The 20,386-nt window shown below is 39.4% G+C and overlaps 1 protein-coding gene across 1 annotated transcript; it reads right to left on the reverse strand.

Annotated features, from left to right (window-relative positions):
* Positions 1-15,131: 15,131 nt before the first annotated feature.
* LOC143875509 (pentatricopeptide repeat-containing protein At4g32450, mitochondrial-like) lies at positions 15,132-17,554 on the reverse strand. The gene has a single exon (XM_077377075.1). It carries the CDS (start codon positions 17,503-17,505, stop codon positions 15,532-15,534), a length of 1,974 nt encoding a protein of 657 aa, XP_077233190.1. The 5' UTR covers positions 17,506-17,554; the 3' UTR covers positions 15,132-15,531.
* Between the last annotated feature and the right edge of the window lie 2,832 nt (positions 17,555-20,386).

The following is a 20,386-nucleotide window of genomic DNA, read 5'->3' on the forward strand; positions in this document are numbered from 1 at the left end:
ATAGATAGAGTATGAAGTATAAAGAGTGAAAACATAAAGAAAAAGTTAGTGAACGTTATTCGATGAGGCTGAGCTTTTCAAGAAAAGACACGAAAGTTTGTGGAAAGGCTGAAAAAGGGGTGGGAATATCATTTCCAGGAAGTAGCTTTCTGTCTTTATCATTCTCTTCCTCATAGCTTTTCCTTTTTTTCATAGTATATAATAGCACCCACGCATTGCTTTGGCCACCCCCGCCTCTTTGTGTAGAAAATTTTTCTATCTCATAGTTTCATTCAACTTTTAAGTTCCAATGAGTTGCACAAGTTGAAACTATAAAGTATAAGCGTAGAAAATCTAACAAGAGATGGGTGGAAAGAACCAAAAAGTTGGCTGGCAATTTCATGTTATAAACGAAGTTATCACGTAGAGAAGTCAGAAGTAAAACCGTAACGGTATTGTAAAATTGAGGAACCATCAATGTAGATGCCAGGATTAATTGAGTGTTTTCGCCCCCCATTTTCTCCTCTCGGCCATTCCCTTGTAGTGCAAAAAGAGAAGTCATAAATACACTACACGGGGTGGTCCGAGGAAGAAAAGCGGGCAAATGTATCACTTCCCAATACAAAACCAGAAAAGAAGGGAGCATATTTATTTATTTTTGATGACGTAGGATGTCCCCACCCCCTTCGGGAGTAGGAGTAGTCCCTACGGATACACGCAACGACCCACTCACCACGTGTATCAGGTAAGTCGGGGGCGGGATTCGAACACTCGTCGAGAGTGAGCAAACCCGTGACTTTATGCCGAAGAGGAAACGCATGATCCAGTCATAAATGAGGTAAGTGTGGAGTCGTTTTTGCTTGCCTTTCATTTCCTACAAGCAATGTCAGGATCAGACTATGGTAATTAATATTCATATATGGATGGATAGATATAAATGCTAACATTACTATTTCGGAATTCGTAATTGGGTGTGAAAAATTATATATCTTTATCAGGGATTTGCTAGCATCCATCGCAGATGGCCTACTGCTTGTGAAAGCAGCCACATAGGCTCACTTTTCAGCAGATATTGTCTTCATTCACGAGGTGGCTTCTCTCTCATGCAAAATTCCATCCGTGAAATGTCTTATGCGATGGACGCTAGCAAGTCCCCTAAAAGAAAATATTCTAGCTGAGGTTTTTCTTCTTCTCCTTTAATGCTGATAAGAAGAAAGGAATTTTTGAAGGTTTTCTTCGCAAGAATTTCAACCTTTGATTGCGATGAATTTTGTCTACAGTAAGACTTACACACAGGGTTCATATCAATGGTCTAAATCGCCCATCAAGTGGACGCGTAACTAGGGTTCACATGTTTGTCCAAATTAATTTGAGCAGTTGGGTTCATTTATTTTTAGAATTTCCTTGTTAGGTGAGCATATAAAATTGGAGTTCATTTTTTAACGGTAGCAAACTTCATTCACAGGCAAAAGGAACGACGACTGAGGGAGTCAACCGAAACAGTACAAAGAAATCCAAAAAGCGAAAAGAGAATAGAAAAAAGAGGAATTCTAGGCTGAAGGGAGCCCTTGCAAAAAAGAGGTGAAAGGGCCCGCACAGGTTGTACACGTACCCGCCCCGCGTGGGTTACCCGTTTGCCAGGTCTAGTCCCTTTATTGGTGAAACATGTCCTGTGATAAATTATATGATGCCCGATGTCAAAAAAAGGGCGGAGAGAGACAAACCCTCCCGCCCTTGATTTACGATCCAGCAAAAAGTCAAAAAAGGCGGCTTTTGCTGGATTGCAAATCAAGGGTGGAGAGGTTCTCTCTCTCCGCCGTTTATGTTTTGACGGTCGGGCACCATATAAGTTCTCCTATATTAAATATTTCCAGCTACTCAATCTTCTCAAGCCAGGCTATTTTAAAATGTGGGGTCGAACACAGGCCACTCTAACAACCCACTCCTAGCAAAGCTGTGGAAGGCTTTTCACACTGCCTATTTCTCATGGTATTGACCATTGAATTCGACATTTTGATTTGAAGTTTTTAATAATCATTCATTTGTAAACCAACGAAAGAATGGATAGGACTGGCTATCGTCGTTTGGATATGGATGAACGATCAACAATCAGTCCTGCATCCAAATGTAACTCTTCCAATAGGTGCATATTAAACTAATTTAAGGTTGTATGTGGGTATACAAACCAATTACATTGTGGGTGTAATTTGTGTGCAGAGTTCCAATAAAAGTATCTAAAGGGAACTCTTGGACAAGCGCATCTCATAGATATCATTCTATCTGTCAATATAAATAAACCAATTTGAGGGCTTGTTTGGGTGTCTAAAGTCTAAACTCAATTTGCCTTTTGAGTGCAGTTTGTGTGTAATCAGTCAATTTTTGTACTATTTGTGTGCCCACGGACAGCTTAAGTAAATGGAGCATGTGGTGTAGAAGGTTTTGGAGGGAGACAGAGAAGGAAGAAAATAAGTCGGTAAGGTCCACCAGAAAAGTTATTAAATGATTACAAAGGAAAAGAAAGAGAGACCGGAAGGAGTGTGGGGAAAAAGCTTCCTTACTATTAGACTCTAGAAATCTCCTTTAGCTAACTCAACTGAAATTTTCAACAAAGCCTCAACCTAATCAAAAGCAACCAAGTCCGGCAAGACAGAAGCTGGTTGTGTATTTGCAAGATATGTAAATGAAATGATAATCAAAATCATAGCATGCAAATCCATACAAAACATTGAAATACAGATGTGGGATCCAACTAATGAGGGTAATTAGTCAAATAAACGCAGTTTTTTAGTGTGTGTGTGTGTGAGAGAGAGAGTGAGAATTTGGAAAGGGAGATTATACCTCCTTTTGTTTGTCTTTTCCTATCGACCACTTTCGTCTTTTCATAATAATTGCATCATTTTCAGTAAAAGACAACCAAAAGGGGGTGAAAATATTATGTCCCTTTCGAAAATAATGGGAAAGAAAGTAGGGATGTGGAAACTCACTACATAAATTATAGAATACACAGCTAATTTACAAAGGGGTGTGTTTAAAAAGCCAAATGAGGCATGGATTTTTTTGTTTTTTTCTTAAAAAATATATATAAAAATTCAAAACATTATTGATAAAGACTTATATTTTGAACAAGGGAAATTGATATCCACACTCCTTTCTTTTATATTGCCATTCCTCTCGAATTGACTATCAATAGCATGTTGGAGATGAAACAAACAATGAGAAGAGTGTAAATATGAAAACAAGAGCATCACTTTTGAACAAGTCGACAAAAATTGTCCAGTGACATAAGCTCAAATTGCGACCGGCTTTGAGTTTTGGGAGCTGAAAATGCAGAAATTGTAGAGAATAAAATACCGTATCAGCCGGAATGTTGTGTTATGTCTTGTGAGTGGAAATGAGACATGGAAGTTTGAGTTTTGAATGTCAAAAAAGTTGGTGGTTATTTTCTAGCAACTTGGAAGATGAAATACATCTCTCTTGGGAAAGAATAACATTAATAAAAGCGGCACTATCTAACATGCCGGTATACTTTATGTCTTTGTTCAAAATCCCGGTCAAGGTAGCATTGACAATCAAAAGACTGTGGAGGAATTTCCTATGGGAAGGAGATGGTAATTCAAAGAAGGTAAGGCATCTAATTAGTTAGCAGAAGGTCACTCAGTCTAAGCCGAATGGGGCCTGGGCATCGGTAAGATCAGATTGCGGAATAAATATGGCTTTGGAGGTACGGTATCGAGAAATTGGCTCTATGGCATCGGGTCACAGGATTGAAATATGGATCCGAATGGGGGGTTGGAACATCAAAAAGCCATCGGGAGGAAAGGGATTAGGAGCTTGGAAATCCATCTGTTCCGTTAAAGAAGACTTCGAACAAGCAATTCGCTTCAAAGTGGGAAAAATGAACTAATGTAAGATTTTGGCTGGACCAATGGTGTGATCAATCACTACTATGCTTGGAATTCATAATTGCTATTTCCCCTGAAGCTGCAGTTGCAGACTATCTAGTTAGAGAAGGTCAGGGAGGCAGGGGGTTTTGGGATATATGTTTGTGTCGGAATCTCAAGGATGAGGAAATCCATGATTTACAGAGACTCCTATCGGTCGTAGAATCGACATATTGTTCGCAATATAAGGAAGATGAACTAATCTGGATCCCGGCGTCTAATGAGGATTTCACCGCCAAATCTTTTTCTACGCTTTTAAACGCAGGACAACAATCTTCGGTGAGGCGTATTTGGGAATCCCTAGCCCCCCCGAGGGTGGTGGCTTTTGGGTGGGACTCTGATACACCGGAAAATCAACACCTGTGATCGTTTAAAGAAAAGACATTTCAGTCTAACGAGTATGTGCTTTCTCTGCCATCGTGATGAGGAGACTTTGGATCATCTCATGCTGCACTGCCCATTCGCACACTATTTATGGATAAGGGCATTTGGAGGATTTCTTGGGTTTGCCCCGAATCTATTAGCTCTCTTCTCCTTGGATGGCGCTCAGGGCCTTTCGGTGACATGGGTCGAAATCTCTAGGCAACAGTCCCATATGTCATAATATGGAACATCTGGAAGGAGCGCAATAGAGGGATCTTTCAGGAAAAAAGTAGAACTGCTGCCCGTATCGCCTCTAAAATCAAAGTGGAACCGGTCTCCTGGATAAAGTCAAAGAAACAGACCCCTTACAGGATGGGAAACCTGATAAGGAACTGGTGGTCGGTGATATGGGACAGAACCTTCAGATCCAAGCCCAAACCTAAATGGATGAATCCACCAACGGAGTAGCTGAAACTCAACTTTGACGGATGCTCCTTGGGTAATCCTGGAAAGGCCAAGATTGGAGGAGTCATTAGAAATTCTTCTGGGACGAGGATTATGACGTACTCGGGACCATGTGGTATATGTGATGCTAATGAGGCGGAAGTCAGAGCTTTACTTTTTGGCCTACGGTGGGCCTTCGAACACGACCAACATCCCATGATAGTGGAAGGCGATTCCTCAAATGCAGTAGCTTGGGCTTCTGAAACTTCAAAGTGTCCTTGGAAATTGCAGGACGCTGTTGCGAAAATACTAGATCTGATGCGGGTAGTTAAGCCGAGAATTGAACATCGAAGGCGATTGGCGAATGAGGTGGCTGAGGCTGGAGCTAATAGGGAGGATTTTGAAGTACTATCATATTTGTAATTAGTTTTGTTCCTCAGGGAAGGGTAGTGTAGGTCTGATCTTTAGAAGGACACATTTTACTCTTTTATTCTTATACTAGCCCGGGAATGCCCGGTATCCAATTAATATTTTGTAAAAGCGGTCCCGAATGCTCTTTCAATATTTATGGAAAATGTCATCTTTCAAAAAAGAATTCTAGCAACATGGGTTTTCTTAGAAGCATGAGAAAATGTAGAGAATGTTAATCTATTTGGAAGAGAGATGAAAAGATCAAGTTTTATCTCTTGGGAAAAGAGAGTGAAGGTCTATCTCTTTGGAAGGGAGGTGAAGAGATCAAGTTTTATCTCTTGAGAAAAGAGAGTGAAGGTTTATCTCTTTGGAATAGAGGTGAAGAGATCAAGGCTCATCTCTTAGGAAAAGAGGGTGAAGAAGAACATAAGTGTTGTTCGGTTTGATCTCTTGGTGAAGAAAGTGCATCCATGGATTTTTCCAGATTTTTTCTTGACATAACACAGAAGGAAAGAGATTAGAGACAAGTCTCATCTCTTGGAAAAAGGTGTGGTGGAGAACATACACACGTTTTGTTTTGTTTTTTTCCCTCTTGTTAAGTAAAGAAGAGGAGGAAGGGTTTTCTCTTGAATGAAGAAGACAAGAAGGTGAGGATTTCTCTCTTGTAGTTTCCTTTTGGTTAGATAAAAGGGGTTTTCTTTCTTGGTTAAAGAAAAAAGTTTGAGAGAGAAGTATGTCAATAGAAGAGCAAAGAGGGTTACGGATTAACGGGATTGTGTTAATCCCACTTTTGTAATCTTCTCATCTTTTCTCTAATAATGGAAGAAGATCTCACCCGTGGAGGTAGGGCATTGTGCCGAACCACATAAATCATGTGTTCTCTCTCTGTGTGTCGTTCTCTTGCAATTATTGTGGTTGTTTCCATATTGCCTTTGATCATGTTATTGGATTAGTTTCATTGGCCGATGGGGGTTTTCCGCACACAAAAGTACATTCATGAATTCTCAAATGCTTCAGTATCAATGCATTCAAAATGTGCAAATTTTCATAAACAATGTATCATGGCTATATTGAAGTACATTAATAGAAGAATGAAAAATAACATGCTGGGTTCACATTAAAATCCATGAATGCAGACAACCACAAACTAGAAAATGAAAAATAATTGACCCACAGTTGAACCCAGATAATAAGCGTCTCGAAAATTCTATTTGAGAGAAGAAACTGGGGCCACTACAATTAGAAGACATGGGTTAAAACTGGTCGACCATGACGAAGAAGAGAGAGGGGAAATGTCACATTACATGATAGATATGGACAAGCTACAATGTTGTGACCTGCATTTGGGAATTTTCCTGCAAAGTGCAGGAAAATTTGGTTACCAAACTATTTTGAATTTGTAAAAGGTGAAAACATTGGCCAAATGAATGCCTAAATATATTCCTGGAACATGCTTTAGAATAAGAAGTGATCAATAGGATTACCTTTTCTTTTGGTTGGCAAGCAATGTTATGGTTCTCACGCTCCAGAGATGTATCCAGGGTGAGTGGTAATGCAATTCACAGTATATGCTTAATAGAGCCACACTTTGCTTGTCAATTTGTTTTGCTTGTTGGGTGGATTTAGTGAGAAATGTAGAAATTCCTAATCATTTTTATTTTTTGAAACATTAGGGAAAGGAAGTAAAAAAGATAATAGATCATATAGGGGGCAGAGATTGGCCCACATTCAAAGAATTTCTATGGCTCCACCCTTAGCATGGTAACCCAATATCTTGTTAGCACATCCAGGAATGTGAGAAAAAGAAAAATTGCATCCCATACAAATCTGTCTAATCTCATCTCTGATGCCCGCAAAAGAGCATCAAGAGTCTCACTCTTCTTAGCCCACAAAATGGCGTATCAAGAGACCCCTTCCAGAAGATAATCCACCATCATCAATTATGAAAAGATTGAGACCAGTAATAAGAGAACATTCGCTGGCTTCATTCAAATCATTCACCCATATCGGCCCAGAGAGAGACTATAATTTCGCCCATACTGTACAGAAAATCCTCCAAGCGCCAGACCCAGATTCTGAAGATAGAGCCATCAAAGTTAAGCTTACTCAAATTAGGCAGCGACAGGATCCACCCCAATCTCCATTTATTCCTGCATTTTTTATCCATAATCATCAAACCCCACTTCCTATAGATGTTGTCAACAGTGCATCCTCTGAGCCCACATAAAAACATGAGACTCTTCAATTCCCCAATGATCCGAGCAATCAAACTCTGTCTTCAGAATTCGTACGGTTCCTTTCATTCCATAAGACCCACACCACTACATATAAGGGTAATGAGCCATAAGATGCGACCGCTCTCTCCCCAAAACCTGGCAATCCCTCAAACAAATCTGAAATAGACAATTGGAATGCCCAACTCATGCCAAACCACTTGAAGCGACCTCCACATTTCCCCAGCCACCTTACAATGTATAAAGACATTGTTATAAGACTTTTTGTCCACTTTAGACAGCACATACCTATTTACCATATTGCAACTCCCTTAAAAACATCAATGATGCAATCCCCACAATCGCACCCAATGGAGTGAAGGACCCCCACCCCCACACACACATGAGAGAGAGAGAGAGAGGCCATGGAAGTACGAACTCACTGAAAACAAGCCTTTAGGATCAGTGCCAATAACTGCCTATCATCTAAGAGAGGCAATGGAAGTACAAACTCACTGAAAACAAGCCTTTAGGATCAGTGCCAATAACTGCCTATCATCTAAGATAGAAGTATCCCTCATCCTTCAAGTTCCGACTAGAAGATCAACACCAGACAACCCTCCCTCTACTCTTATAATTGTAAAATATAGATTTAATGTGAAGTGGGAGATGAAGTGAGAAGATAAAACGTGCAGGAGAAAGTGTTCTCATTAAATATGAAATCCATGAATACAATTGCTTATATACTATATATCACAAATGACCAAAATATCCTCACATATACTCGTATTGATGCTGGATGGATAAAGGAAGGAGTGCGGAAAATGGAGAGAGTATTGTGTTAGGATACCAATTGATGTAGGGACAGCCAACTGATGTGAGCTCTCTCTATTTTAGAGGCTAAATCTTGATCAACTTCAATAAGAACTTATGCACAGGTTTTCATAGGGTGGGAAACAAGTTTTGGAGTGGTTTAGTAGGGTTTAAAAGGATGTACACATATGGATAGGTCTATTAATGATGGGAAATCTGGGTTTATTTCAGGTATGATAGATCAGTAAATTTCAGGAAGGACTAGAAAATTAACAACAGATATAGGGGTGGGCTGTATAAGGCTCATAGGTTAAAAGAACTGGGCTGTTGCAGGGTGTACGAGGACTATTATGGGTTGGAAGGATGGATACTAATCACAGTCAACGGGTAGGAGACTCGAGAGGGATTTTAGGGTGTAAGACAGATACTCGGCTGGGTTTATGGATGTAGAATGGGACTGTGTTGGGTAATGATAGGTCGAACAGTCCAAAGAACGGACTGTAGGTCGCACAGTTACAGATTTGTAACTTATGCTGAGCTTAATTCGGATTATGATCCGTTAGTTTACGATGAGGTTTCAGGCCTGTAACAAAGGTTTAATTGGTGGTAAAAGCTAAGAATAGAGACTGGATGATAACAGAGATTTGATAAAAATAAAAAAAAAATTCGAATGGCAGATTTGATAACAATTACAGTGTGGCAAATCTGTAAAAGGTCTATAAACCTGCAACAAAGTTATAACAGTTTGGTTTATGGTGATAAGAGGCAAAAGGATTGAAATCTGGAACAGTTAGGTAAGGGTTTGATTTTGCCTAGGGTTGGCACGTATTCAGGAAGTAAATATCTGGTTCTTGATGTGAGAGGACTGGGAAATTAGAGGGTGTCGGACTGTGAGTGAAAAGGGTAAGCTTCTGGGTTAAATCAGGGATTCAATGCATACATGTTTGGTAAAGGGTTGCGGTGGCAGGGTTAAAGCCTTAAAGGATGGTAAATAAAGAGGATTCGGCATGGTAATAGAGAGCGATCAATGTTATATGGGGTAGGTTGAGCATGGTGGTCGAAGGTTTGGTGGAGTGTGGTATGGGTGAAGGTGGTCGTTATCGTGGTCGATGGCTAAGGGTTGTAGGAAAATAAAAATTGACAGAGAGAGAGAGAGAGAGAGAGAGAGTGATAAAAGATGGAAGGAAACAATTTGATTCAATGTTCAAGCATCAAAGCATCGTTTTTATAGCAAAGAAGCCTATGTAAATCCTACTTCTAATAGAATAACACCCATAAGTTCCAATAGGAACAAGACATGTGGCAAAGACCCAATCAACTACTGATTCTCTTTCTAAGGGTGTTTTACATGCCTTATTCGACCATGGCCTTCTTTCTCCAAGAATGAAACTTTGTTTCTTCGATTGGAATACAGATGAGACCAAAAACACCATCATTGGAGCAAAAGATGCAATAGCTTCGGATAGAACAAAGCCCAAAATGGCATAACCAAATGATTGCTTAGCCAATGCCACGAAATATATCGTGAATGACTTACGACCGCCATTACATGGGCCTTTCCTACCACAAATAGAATACTAGGAGCCCTCAAAATACTAGAATTTAAAGCCGAACTTCCTAACAAGACATGTCCAATGATGTATTCAATTTACTACTATTTCAAGTGGCTCCTTGTTGCAACTTAAGTGACTTGATGTCAGATTCTGTCACAAGTTTCAAAAGGGTTAGGACAGCCCATCAATTATGATGCCATCAAAATTATCTTTGGCATGGAAATCCAAATGATAATAGGACCCAAATTTGATAATGAGGCCCAATATCGATAGACAACCTGATGCTAATATAGCCAGCAATGATAACATCACCCAAAAAATTGTAGGGGACAGAGATGGTGCCCCATCACATTCTCTCAACTCCCCAAAAGTTGGAAAGTGCATGTGTTGCCCTCCAGTCAAGTATTTTGTTAATGCGGGCGAGTCATCAATTGACGTGATCATAGCTCGGGTGAGTCAAAGTCGTTTTGATTGACATGGTAGAAAAAGGCAGAACCAGACAAGAATTCAACTAAGGTAAAATGGAGTCAACTTGGGTGAGTCAACGATTGATACGGGGAGTTTTGAAACAATGATGTAAGCCCGTGGACTTGTACTCAACCTCTGCACTAGATCTGGGTACTATTCTTTTTTTCGTGCTACTCCAAGAGACTACAACCCCATTGACCATAACACATTATCTTGTAATTGGCCTAATGTTAGAATCACCTGCCCAATTTGCATCATATTACCCTTCTACTATAACATTGGCTTGATGGACTATTATAGGACAACCCATAGTCCATTGTTTCTCTTATGTATCTCATAATCCTTTTAGCTCCCTATAAATGTTCCTCTCTGGGGTCATGTAACTGTTGGCAAACCTAATTTACAGCATATGTAATGCCAGGCCTTGTAAAGGTATGGTATTTTAGTGCATCAAGCATACTACGATACATGAGAGGATCCTTTATCTTTTCTTTTGTCCTAACTCAACTCAACTCAACTCAACTCAACAAAGCCTTTGTCCCAAACTAGTTGGGGTCGGCTATCTTTTCTTTTGTTCCCAACTATCTTTTTTTACTATAAACTGCACGAGTATGAACTAGCCTGCAATTCGTCATGTTGAACTTCGAAAGTAGATCTGATATGTATTTTCTTTGAGTCATAGTCACTCCTTGGTGCATTTAATTTCAACACCTAGGATGTAGTGCAATTCCCCAAGATCCTTCAAATCAAAGTCATGCTTAATCTCCTTATTTAATCATCATTCCTAATGATAATTATATAATCAACATAAACCAAAATGAGAATCAAACTTGATAAAGTGTGTCTCACAAATAATGAGTTGTATGACTAAGTTCTTTGATCCTTGTCCTGTGAGAGCTTCACAAAGTTTCTCAAACCGAACTTGGAGAACTTGCTTCAATCCACGTATGGCATTCTTTAGCTTGCAAACTGTCACTAGTTAGGAAAGAAAAGAAAAGAAGAGGAGAAAACCGTCGAGGAGAAAAGGGAGCAGAGGAAAAGTTGAGTTGTCTCACAGTCTCCCCTTGTTATTTTTAAGTGAGATTTACAAAATTCATGAACTGCCCTTACATACATACGACTTTAGCAGTCCCCCTCAAGCATGAGCATAAGTATCATAGATACTCAAATTGGAACAAATGAAATCCAACCTATTACAACCTTAATAAAATCCTGCAACTGATTTTGGGAACGAACAAAGGGAGTTGCGAATTCTTTGTTCTTCATGTCTCACACAAATGACAGTCAATTCCGATGTGTTTCGTACACTCATGAAAAACAGGATTATATGCAATGTGTAGTTGTTTGATTGTCACAATAGAAGTTCAATAGAGACTTAACTTTAAAGCCTGTCTTTCATAAAAGGAATTTAGACAAACCGGCTCACAAGTAGTACGGGTCATAGCCCTATACTCTGCTTCCTTCACCAGGATTTCCTTTTAGATATATCAAGATAAAAACAATAACAACCCAGTGAGGTATTCGAGGACATTTTATAAATTGGCTAACTACACTCAGAGAAATGTGATATTTTGCCATGTAATACTCACGTAAATTAACTTACCAATCTACAATATCTTCTTAATCTTCATATAGCTCTCTAGCATCAGTCAACAATTTACCATTAATGTCCATAAGTGTGATTGCAAGCTTTGAGCCAAGCAATCATTTTTCTTTGAGTAAGTCAACCACAAATTTTGAGAACATTTTATAAATTGGCTAACTACACTCGGAGAAATGTGATATTTTGCCATGTAATACTCAAGTAAATTAACTTACTCAACTCAACTCAAACTAGTTGGGGTCGGCTAATGAATCCTTTAGAAAATTTTCATGAAGAAGGTGAAAGAATCTACCCGGCTCAAATTGACTAAGTCTAATCCGGACACTAGTTGGGTTCGTCTACATGGATCATTTTCTTCCATTCTCTCCTATCCAAGGTCATGTTCTCTGTTATGTTCCTAGCCATCAAGTCTTTCCTCATTGTTTCTACCCAAGTTGTTTTCAGTCTGCCCCTTCCTCTTTTTACTCCATCAACTTGGCACAAGTCACTTCTTCTCACTGGAGCATCCAAAGGCCTACGTTGGATATGCCTATACCATCTTAACCGGTGCTCTCTCATCTTCTCCTCAATTGGTGCCACCCCAACGTTTTTACAAATGTCTTCATTTTTAATTCTATCTAACCTCGTGTGGCCGCACATCCATCTAAGCACTCGCATCTCCGCTACACTCATCTTATGCACATGCTACTTCTTGGTGGCCCAACATTCTGAGCCGTTCAACATGGCTAGCCACACAGTTGTCTTATAAAACTTTCCCTTCAACTTGGTAGGTATTTTACGGTCGCACAGACCATAAAATACCATTAATGTCCATAAGTGTGATTAACTTATCAATCTACAATATATTCTTAATCTTCATATAGCTCTGTAACATCAATTAATGTTCATAAGTGTGATTGCAAGCTTTGAACCAAGCAATCATTTTTCTTTGAGTAAGTTCACCACAAATTTCCTCTCTGGTAAATTGATGTTCTGCTTGGATCTTGCTATTCGAATGCCCAAGAAGTAACATAGATTTCCCAAATCTTTAATGGGAAAATGTTAACATAATTTATTTATTTTTTGGAATAGTAAAATGTTAACATGGATATTGCTTCAAATTCTGAATTCCTATACTACCATCTCCCGTTACGACAATGTCATCAACATCCCAAATTGATTTCATTTCCATATGAAAAGATATGAAAATTGAAAACAATTCCGAGTGATCTTCATTAAATTAATCAATGCCATTTTTGAACAATCATACACGAAATTAACAAAATATTTGGACCCAAAGAGAGTTGTAATATGACTAGGACCACAACACTAGAATGGACTGAAGAAAAAGGAAATATTATACGATTTTCCGGACGGGGAGGAAAAGAGTCAAAAGACATCATATAATGTTTACAAGACACAGACTTTACAACTTATTTCTGACACTAAAGACAAAGAGGGAACCCTAGCTTTTTAACTATTCAGTGATAGGTCATAGGTGTACAACAAAACGGCAATGCCATTGATAGGACGAAGCACCAGCTTGAAGAGCACAACTGGCAAAACTCAGAGTGAAGTAGTACAAACCTCTAGCCTCACGACTTCCACTAAACGTCTTCGTCGTCTTAATATCTTGAAAAACATAATAAGAAGGATAGAAGGTGATTGGCAAATTAAAAGAATAAGTTTGTTGAGAGGCATATGACCATGGTTTTCAATTTCCACCAAAACTGACACAAAACAACTAAAATGTTTCCATTTCCATCCCCACTGAAACTGCATACCGAAAATGAAATGCAAATCAAAACCAAAACCAAAACCGTAGTGATATAGTATATCAATATGTTTTACATAATTATATTTATATGAATTTCATATGAAATGTGGTGTATGTACTATGTATAAATATTTATATGAATTACATGTAAAATGTGGCATATACTGAATTATCAGACATGCACGACAACGCATATTACTAGGTGTTCGATGTTGTATTATAGGTGAATGTCTTGCTGATATGATAGTTTCTAAATGTGTATTTGTGCTTATTGTAGCATTTCCTGAAGTTTAATCGTAAATTTCTATCATTTGCATATATTTCCATGATTTTACAGGATTTCTATTTAAATTTCCCACTGAAATAGAAACATTTCCATTTCTGTGCTGATCGAAACTAAAATTTAAAAACTTGCATATGACTGAAATGAAACTTGAGAGCGTATAATACAAAAGACCTGGGAATGTTGGAACTAGGATGGGCAATCCCAATTCCAGAAACTTTTGATACACTGCCATCTGCTAAAGTAATAACACTAGAAAGGGGAGATTTTTTTAAAGAGGAAAACACACTTGAGTGACCAGTAATATGATAAAATGCTCCTGAGTCAATGAGTGGAAGACATAGAAGAAAGCAAAGTTGTACCCAACATTGACGAGTGTGGCAAAAGAAGTTGAAGGGACTTGATGTGTGGCTGAACTTTAATTAGCTTATGATATTCATCACGGGTGAGAGTGATGAATATTATATTACTATTCGAATCGGACTGTTGCACGGAGGAGGTATGAGTGGACAACTGTAGATCTGAACCTTCTTCACTATATGATACTTTATTAACCCATTTTGGTTTACCATGGTGATCCAAACACAAATCAATTGTATGATTGTTCAGATCACATTGTGGACATTTCTAGGCTCACAGCCCAACCAAATCCCTCCCCCTGGATCATGACCATCGTTTGAAATTTCGGTTTCGGTTTCAGCCTCAGCCGACAATGAAATTTTGGTGGAAATCTTATCATTTCGGCCGAAATTTTTAAATTTCGGTTTCAGTTTAAATTTCTTCCGAAATTTAAAACCATAATCATGACTACCAACACGTGGACGACCAACATGGTTACCTCCTCCACGGCCCCCAATATAACGTCCTCCAGTCGTAACAATGGCTTACTGCTCATTAGGTCAATCATTAGAAGCGGTTCCACCAAGGGAAACTCTTTGTAGGCGGAGAAAATTGTCATTTAAGGATAGTATGCCCTTTAAGTGGGGCATCTCTTGAGACTTTGTATTTGGACACACACACACACACACACACACACACACACACACACACACACACACACACACATATATGCCACAATGCTGCAGGCTGGTAACTTACTGCTCATTTGGTCAATCATTAGAAGCGGTTCCAACAAGGGAAACTCTTTGTAGACGGAGAAAAGTGCCATTTAAGGATAGTATGCCCTTTAAGTGGGGCATCTCTTGAGGCGCGCACACACACACACACACACAATGCTGCAGGCTGGTAACTTAAGATTCCAACCCTTAAAAGTTAAGAGAAACAAGATGATAGGACATTCAATGTTAAAGATGAAGTTCATGTTCATTATAAATAAGACAGTTACAAAATACAGCAATCAATCAAACATAGGAATGCATATAGTTCTTATAACCCCATATTGATCACTGAGAACAACTCTTTGAGATCTAGTCTAAGATAAGCATTACACTATGAGTTTAAGCAAAAAATGGAGACATTGTTCCAACCTAGATCACTGGACAAACCAAGCTCCTTGAGACATAAGCCTAACATCATAACAATTTAAGTGTGGAAAGGCACGTTGGAAAACCTGTTCTTTTACAATAAATATTGCATTGGAAAACCTGTTCTTTTACAATAAATATTGCATTGTGCCAAACCAGTCAATCAACAAAATTTGGGATAAAACATGATAAATTATGGATACCTTCTCTTTTTTTCCTTTCACCAGTAATCCTTACAAGAACACAGCCCATCCTTGAAATGATGAAACCGCTTTGCGTCTCGTGCAATGAGTTCCCGACCAACGATCTTTGATATGATTTTCAATGCATTATGGCAATCTCCACAAACACGAAGGTTCTTGATTATCCGAATTGGTGAACCTGCAGGGCTACTAATGAGGCCATAGGCAACCGCCAGTCTCTCACTATGATAAAGCAATGCTTCCTCCTTTGATTCTTGGTCTATGTCATGCAAAACAAATCTTGTATCTGGCACATAACCGGCCTCCTTCATTTGCCCACTTAAGCATTTCAACTGCTCATAAATCTTGTCTTTCTCAGGATGGGATGTGTCACCCGCCCTATACTCATGCACCCTGCTTCTAACCTCTAGAAGGTTTTGAGCTGAAAGTTTCTTCTTTTCTTTCTCCTTTGCTATATCAGAAGCTTTTATTGGCAGAAGGCCTACCTTTGATTGCTCTGTTAGCCTGGAAGCATCTAAGGACTCAATGATCTCAGCAAAACGATCCCCAAGTTCCATGTTTCCATGCACTCGACTAAGATTCATTAAAGCTTCCCAAACATCCACACTTGGTTCAACTGGCATCATTTCTATAAACTCCAACGCTTCATCCAAATACCCTGCACTTCCAAGCATGTCTACTATACTGACATAGTGCTCCATCTTAGGGATAATACCATAGTCTTTACGCATGGATTCAAAATGGAGCATCCCCTCATCGACTGCGCCCAGAACACTACAAGCAGAAAAAACCCCAATAAACATACAACCATCTGGCTTCATTCCTGCTTGCTTGAACCTGCTGAACAAATCAATAGCATCCTCTCCAAGTCCATTATTTGCAAGCCCTGTTATCATGGTATCCCAAGATGTCAAATTCCGCTCAGGCATTTTCTCAAACAATTGATAAGCATCAGACATTGATCCACACTTAGAGTACATCTCTACGATCTTATTGTAAACCATAACTTCGACATTAACCATTGATCTTGTGATGTGACCATGAACGATCTTTGCTTCTTCTAGATATTTAGCGTCACCACACACATGCAACAGAAGTAAAAATCTTCGCAAATCAACCACAATTCCTTGCCTTTCTATCAAACCCAAAACCTCCACAGCTTCCTTCACTTTACCCTCATTGCACAATTCATCAAGTTCATGAATGGTGCCCTTATAACAGGTACTTTCACCTTTCTCATTGTCAGCTTTAACATAGCCCATTGCACGAGTATCACCAATTTGTCTCTGAAACACATTTTGGTTATGTTGCACTTCATTTTCTTTATAATATCCACTTGGGTTTGGTTGAAACCCTACATTAGTCTCTCTATAAAGCCCATTTGGATTTGGCTGTAATTCTGAATAATTTTCACTATATAACCCATTTTGCTGAAAATTCCTCGGATGCCCATTTGGATTCGGCTGTAATTCTGAATAATTTTCACTGTATAACCCATTTTGCTGAAAATTCCTAGGGTTTACATTAGAGCTTTGCTGATGTTCTTCACGGTAAAACTCATTTCTGTTATTTGGGCAGTGTTTATTTCTGTAAGAATCATTTGGGTTCTCTTGAAAGTCTTGTCTAATGTTTCCTCCATAAAACCCACCTTGGGTCTGTTCAAATTGTCTAGGTGGCTCTCTGTAAAACCTATCTGAATTCTGTCCAAACTCTCGAGAATTTTCTCTATAATACCCATTGGAATTCTGTTGATGATCCCTAGAAAATCCATTTGGGCTTTCATGATAATTTAAGGAATTTTCTTTGGTGATATGACACTCTGCTTGAAAATCTGTTCTTTCTGCAGCAGTACTGATGTCTCTGGCTAAAATAATAGTTTTGATAAAATCTACTACATTTTGTGAAGAATTCAATGGTTTATAAGAAATACGAAAGTGTGGAGATGAACTTGCCTGAAAGAAAGCTGTAATCGTATTTCTCTTAAGGCACATGATGATGCCCTCGTTCCTGCGGGAGCCGGAGCCGAGCAAAACAAATGAGGTTTCGTTATTCTGAAACCCTAGTGAAAGGTTCCGTGTATTTTTTTCAAGGGGAAATATCAAATATGAGTGGGCACCTTTTTGGAGCACTGCTAGAAAAACGGAATATCGTTTTGGAAAAACAAAACGGGCATTAAACAGTGTGCCACATCCACTAAAAGACAAATGGAGGGAGCTCAAATCTCAATACACATTGAAAAGGGCTAAATCAACGATCATTTCAGGCCCGTTTTTATTTTCCAAACGGAATTCCGTTTTCAAAGTGTTTTTCTTTACTCTCTATTAGGTCACTTTTAGACCCCCACTCCTTCTCTCTCGCCAAAAATACAATTGTTGGTGTGGCTCAACCATGGATTTAAATCTTTGAACTAGGTAGGACCCACCCATACTTATTCTCACAGGTCATAACCAGGACTTTCTCCCTCTCACAGTAGAGCCCAACAATGAATGGTTAAGATCTTTGAAGCAGGCGGACACCATAAATTGTATTTTTATTTTTTTTAAGTCACTAGGACTTTGTTCAAAGATCTAACCCGTTCATTTGTTGTGACCCAATAAAAATAGGCGTTGCCCCAAAAAACATCTCTCTTTGAACAAAGTGGCCCAATGAAGTTTCTAAAAAATGTGTTTTATGATGTATGTAGATTACAATTTTACCCTCAAATAATTTCTTACAGATATAAATGTTAGATAGCAACAGAGGGGTTAATGGTAAAAGAGTAATGCTGACGTGCAAAGGTTTGAGGTGTGGGAATGTGAGGGTGCCACATCAGACGTGAACAGTAAACCCCCCTCCCTCATTATTATATTAGATGCACGTGGGTTAGGTGGGCCCAATACATATTGTGAGCATAGATTCTAAAATATACGATGAAGCCAGCCTTGTTCGAAGATCCAAACCATTCAGTTGATGGGCATTAATGTTATTAGATCACGCCTCAAACATCAGCTCCATTGGATGTTCCTCACCCTCTACTCTGTATATAAACTACACCATATAGAAATCTCTATTGACTGGTTTAGATCTTGAACAAGGTGGGCCCACTCTATTTTAAAAAATACGTGCATCTCAGTACATACACCATTAATGCATATTTATTAGAAAATTCATTGCCACCGTTATTCAAATATCCAAACCGGTCTCCAATGTAGAGAGGCATTTCTCCGAAAATCATCTATGATGATCTTAACATTCCGATCTGTAGGGCTGATCGGAGGGTCTGGATCAATCCTATGGAGATGATTTTATGGGCAAGGCCTGATGAAAGGGCAGGCCCAAAGCGGGAGAGAGCGTGTGCACGGTTTGTGGAAAAGTGTTAAACCTGTTGTGAGAGCGTACTGGTCAGTCTGGTTGTACAAATGTGTTAAACAACGGGTAACAAGGGGTGAACTTATCCTATAATAGGGTGAATTTATCACCGCCCTGAGCAAAATGCGGCCAAGGCCAAGGCCAACGGGGAGAAACAAATAAGCAACATCTGTATTCACAGCCACAAATTAGTGATGAAGTAAAGCCCAGCAGATTAATGGTTTGGATCATTAAACAAGTGGGCCCCCATTTACACTTTTGCCCTATTGGAAAAGGGCGCTGATATTCCCCAACTGTAGGCTATTCCCCCCTGCCGGCCGGCTAAAGTTAAACGTTAGCCTTTAACGTATGTCACGTTTCCCACCATTTGACGTCTCTCTCTCTCCATACACACAACAGGAACAGTTGGTGGGCCCAACAGAAACCGTTGTGGAATGGTGGGCCCATTTTTGAACAACATAGGCCCCGCCCATACCACACCTAGACCTGGCAAAAAGTGACCCGGACCTGCGGGTCCACCCAGCCCGCCCGTAAATTACGGGTCCGAGTCACCAATTAGTGACCCGCTTGAAATTGACCCACGGGTCCACCCGGCCCGTCAAAACTGGGCCAGGCCGGGTGGACCCGCGGGTGCCCGTGGAGAAGTGGAAAAATGTTTTATTTTACCCTTTTTCGGTAATTGTCATTTTTTTTTCATTTTCTGTGTAGTTTTTATGTAATTGTCATAATTTGTTACATTTTTCGGTATTTGTTTTCGTATTTTTTCTACTTTGGTGCCATCTGCCGTAATTTTTCTATAAAGTTTAGTACCGCCTAATTTTTATTTATTGCTAGCCACCTTTGCACAAATCGTACTTCCTGCTTTTTGCACATAAGACAACTCTCAAAAACTCACATGAATGGGCTAACAGCGCATGATCACATGCAATTGGAGAAGGTAGCTAGAAAATCCCTTTATAAATTAAAAGAAATCTTAAAAAATTATGTCAAAAATCAGGGTAACCCGCGGGTTGTCCCAGCCCCTACGGGCCGGGTGCAGATTCAAGCTTAGTGACCCGTAAAATTTTCAGGGTCATTTTGATCGTCCCGTTTGACCCGGACCCGTACGAGCCGGGTCAAACCAGGCCCGGCCCTCCCGTTTGCCATGTCTAACCACACCATTGGATGATCCAAACCATCCATTTGATGGGCCATAAACGTAAATAGGTTGTGTCCCAAAATTTTCATTTCCATATGCTGATCCTAGCCCTCCGATCTAAGTTGAATGTGTCATAAACCATCGGATGGCCTGTTGCATGTGAGAGCAGCCACATCATTAATTAAGACAAAATCTGCTAAAAAAGTGAGGAGAAGAATACCGTTTGAAATAGCGTTTAAAACGCCGTTTTGCAAAATAACATTTTGGTTCAAAACGACATTTTGGTTCAAAACGACATTTTGCCAATCAGCGTTTTCAAGTTTGGTTGGCCAGATCAAAATGGCTTTTTAAACGGCAAAATGAGGTATTGTGTGTTTGGTTGCAAA

This window comes from Tasmannia lanceolata, unplaced genomic scaffold (genome assembly GCF_043159265.1).
Source record: "Tasmannia lanceolata isolate RefF3 unplaced genomic scaffold, GAP_Taslan_0.1 ptg000004l, whole genome shotgun sequence".
In the NCBI taxonomy this organism is placed as follows: Eukaryota; Viridiplantae; Streptophyta; class Magnoliopsida; order Canellales; family Winteraceae; genus Tasmannia; species Tasmannia lanceolata.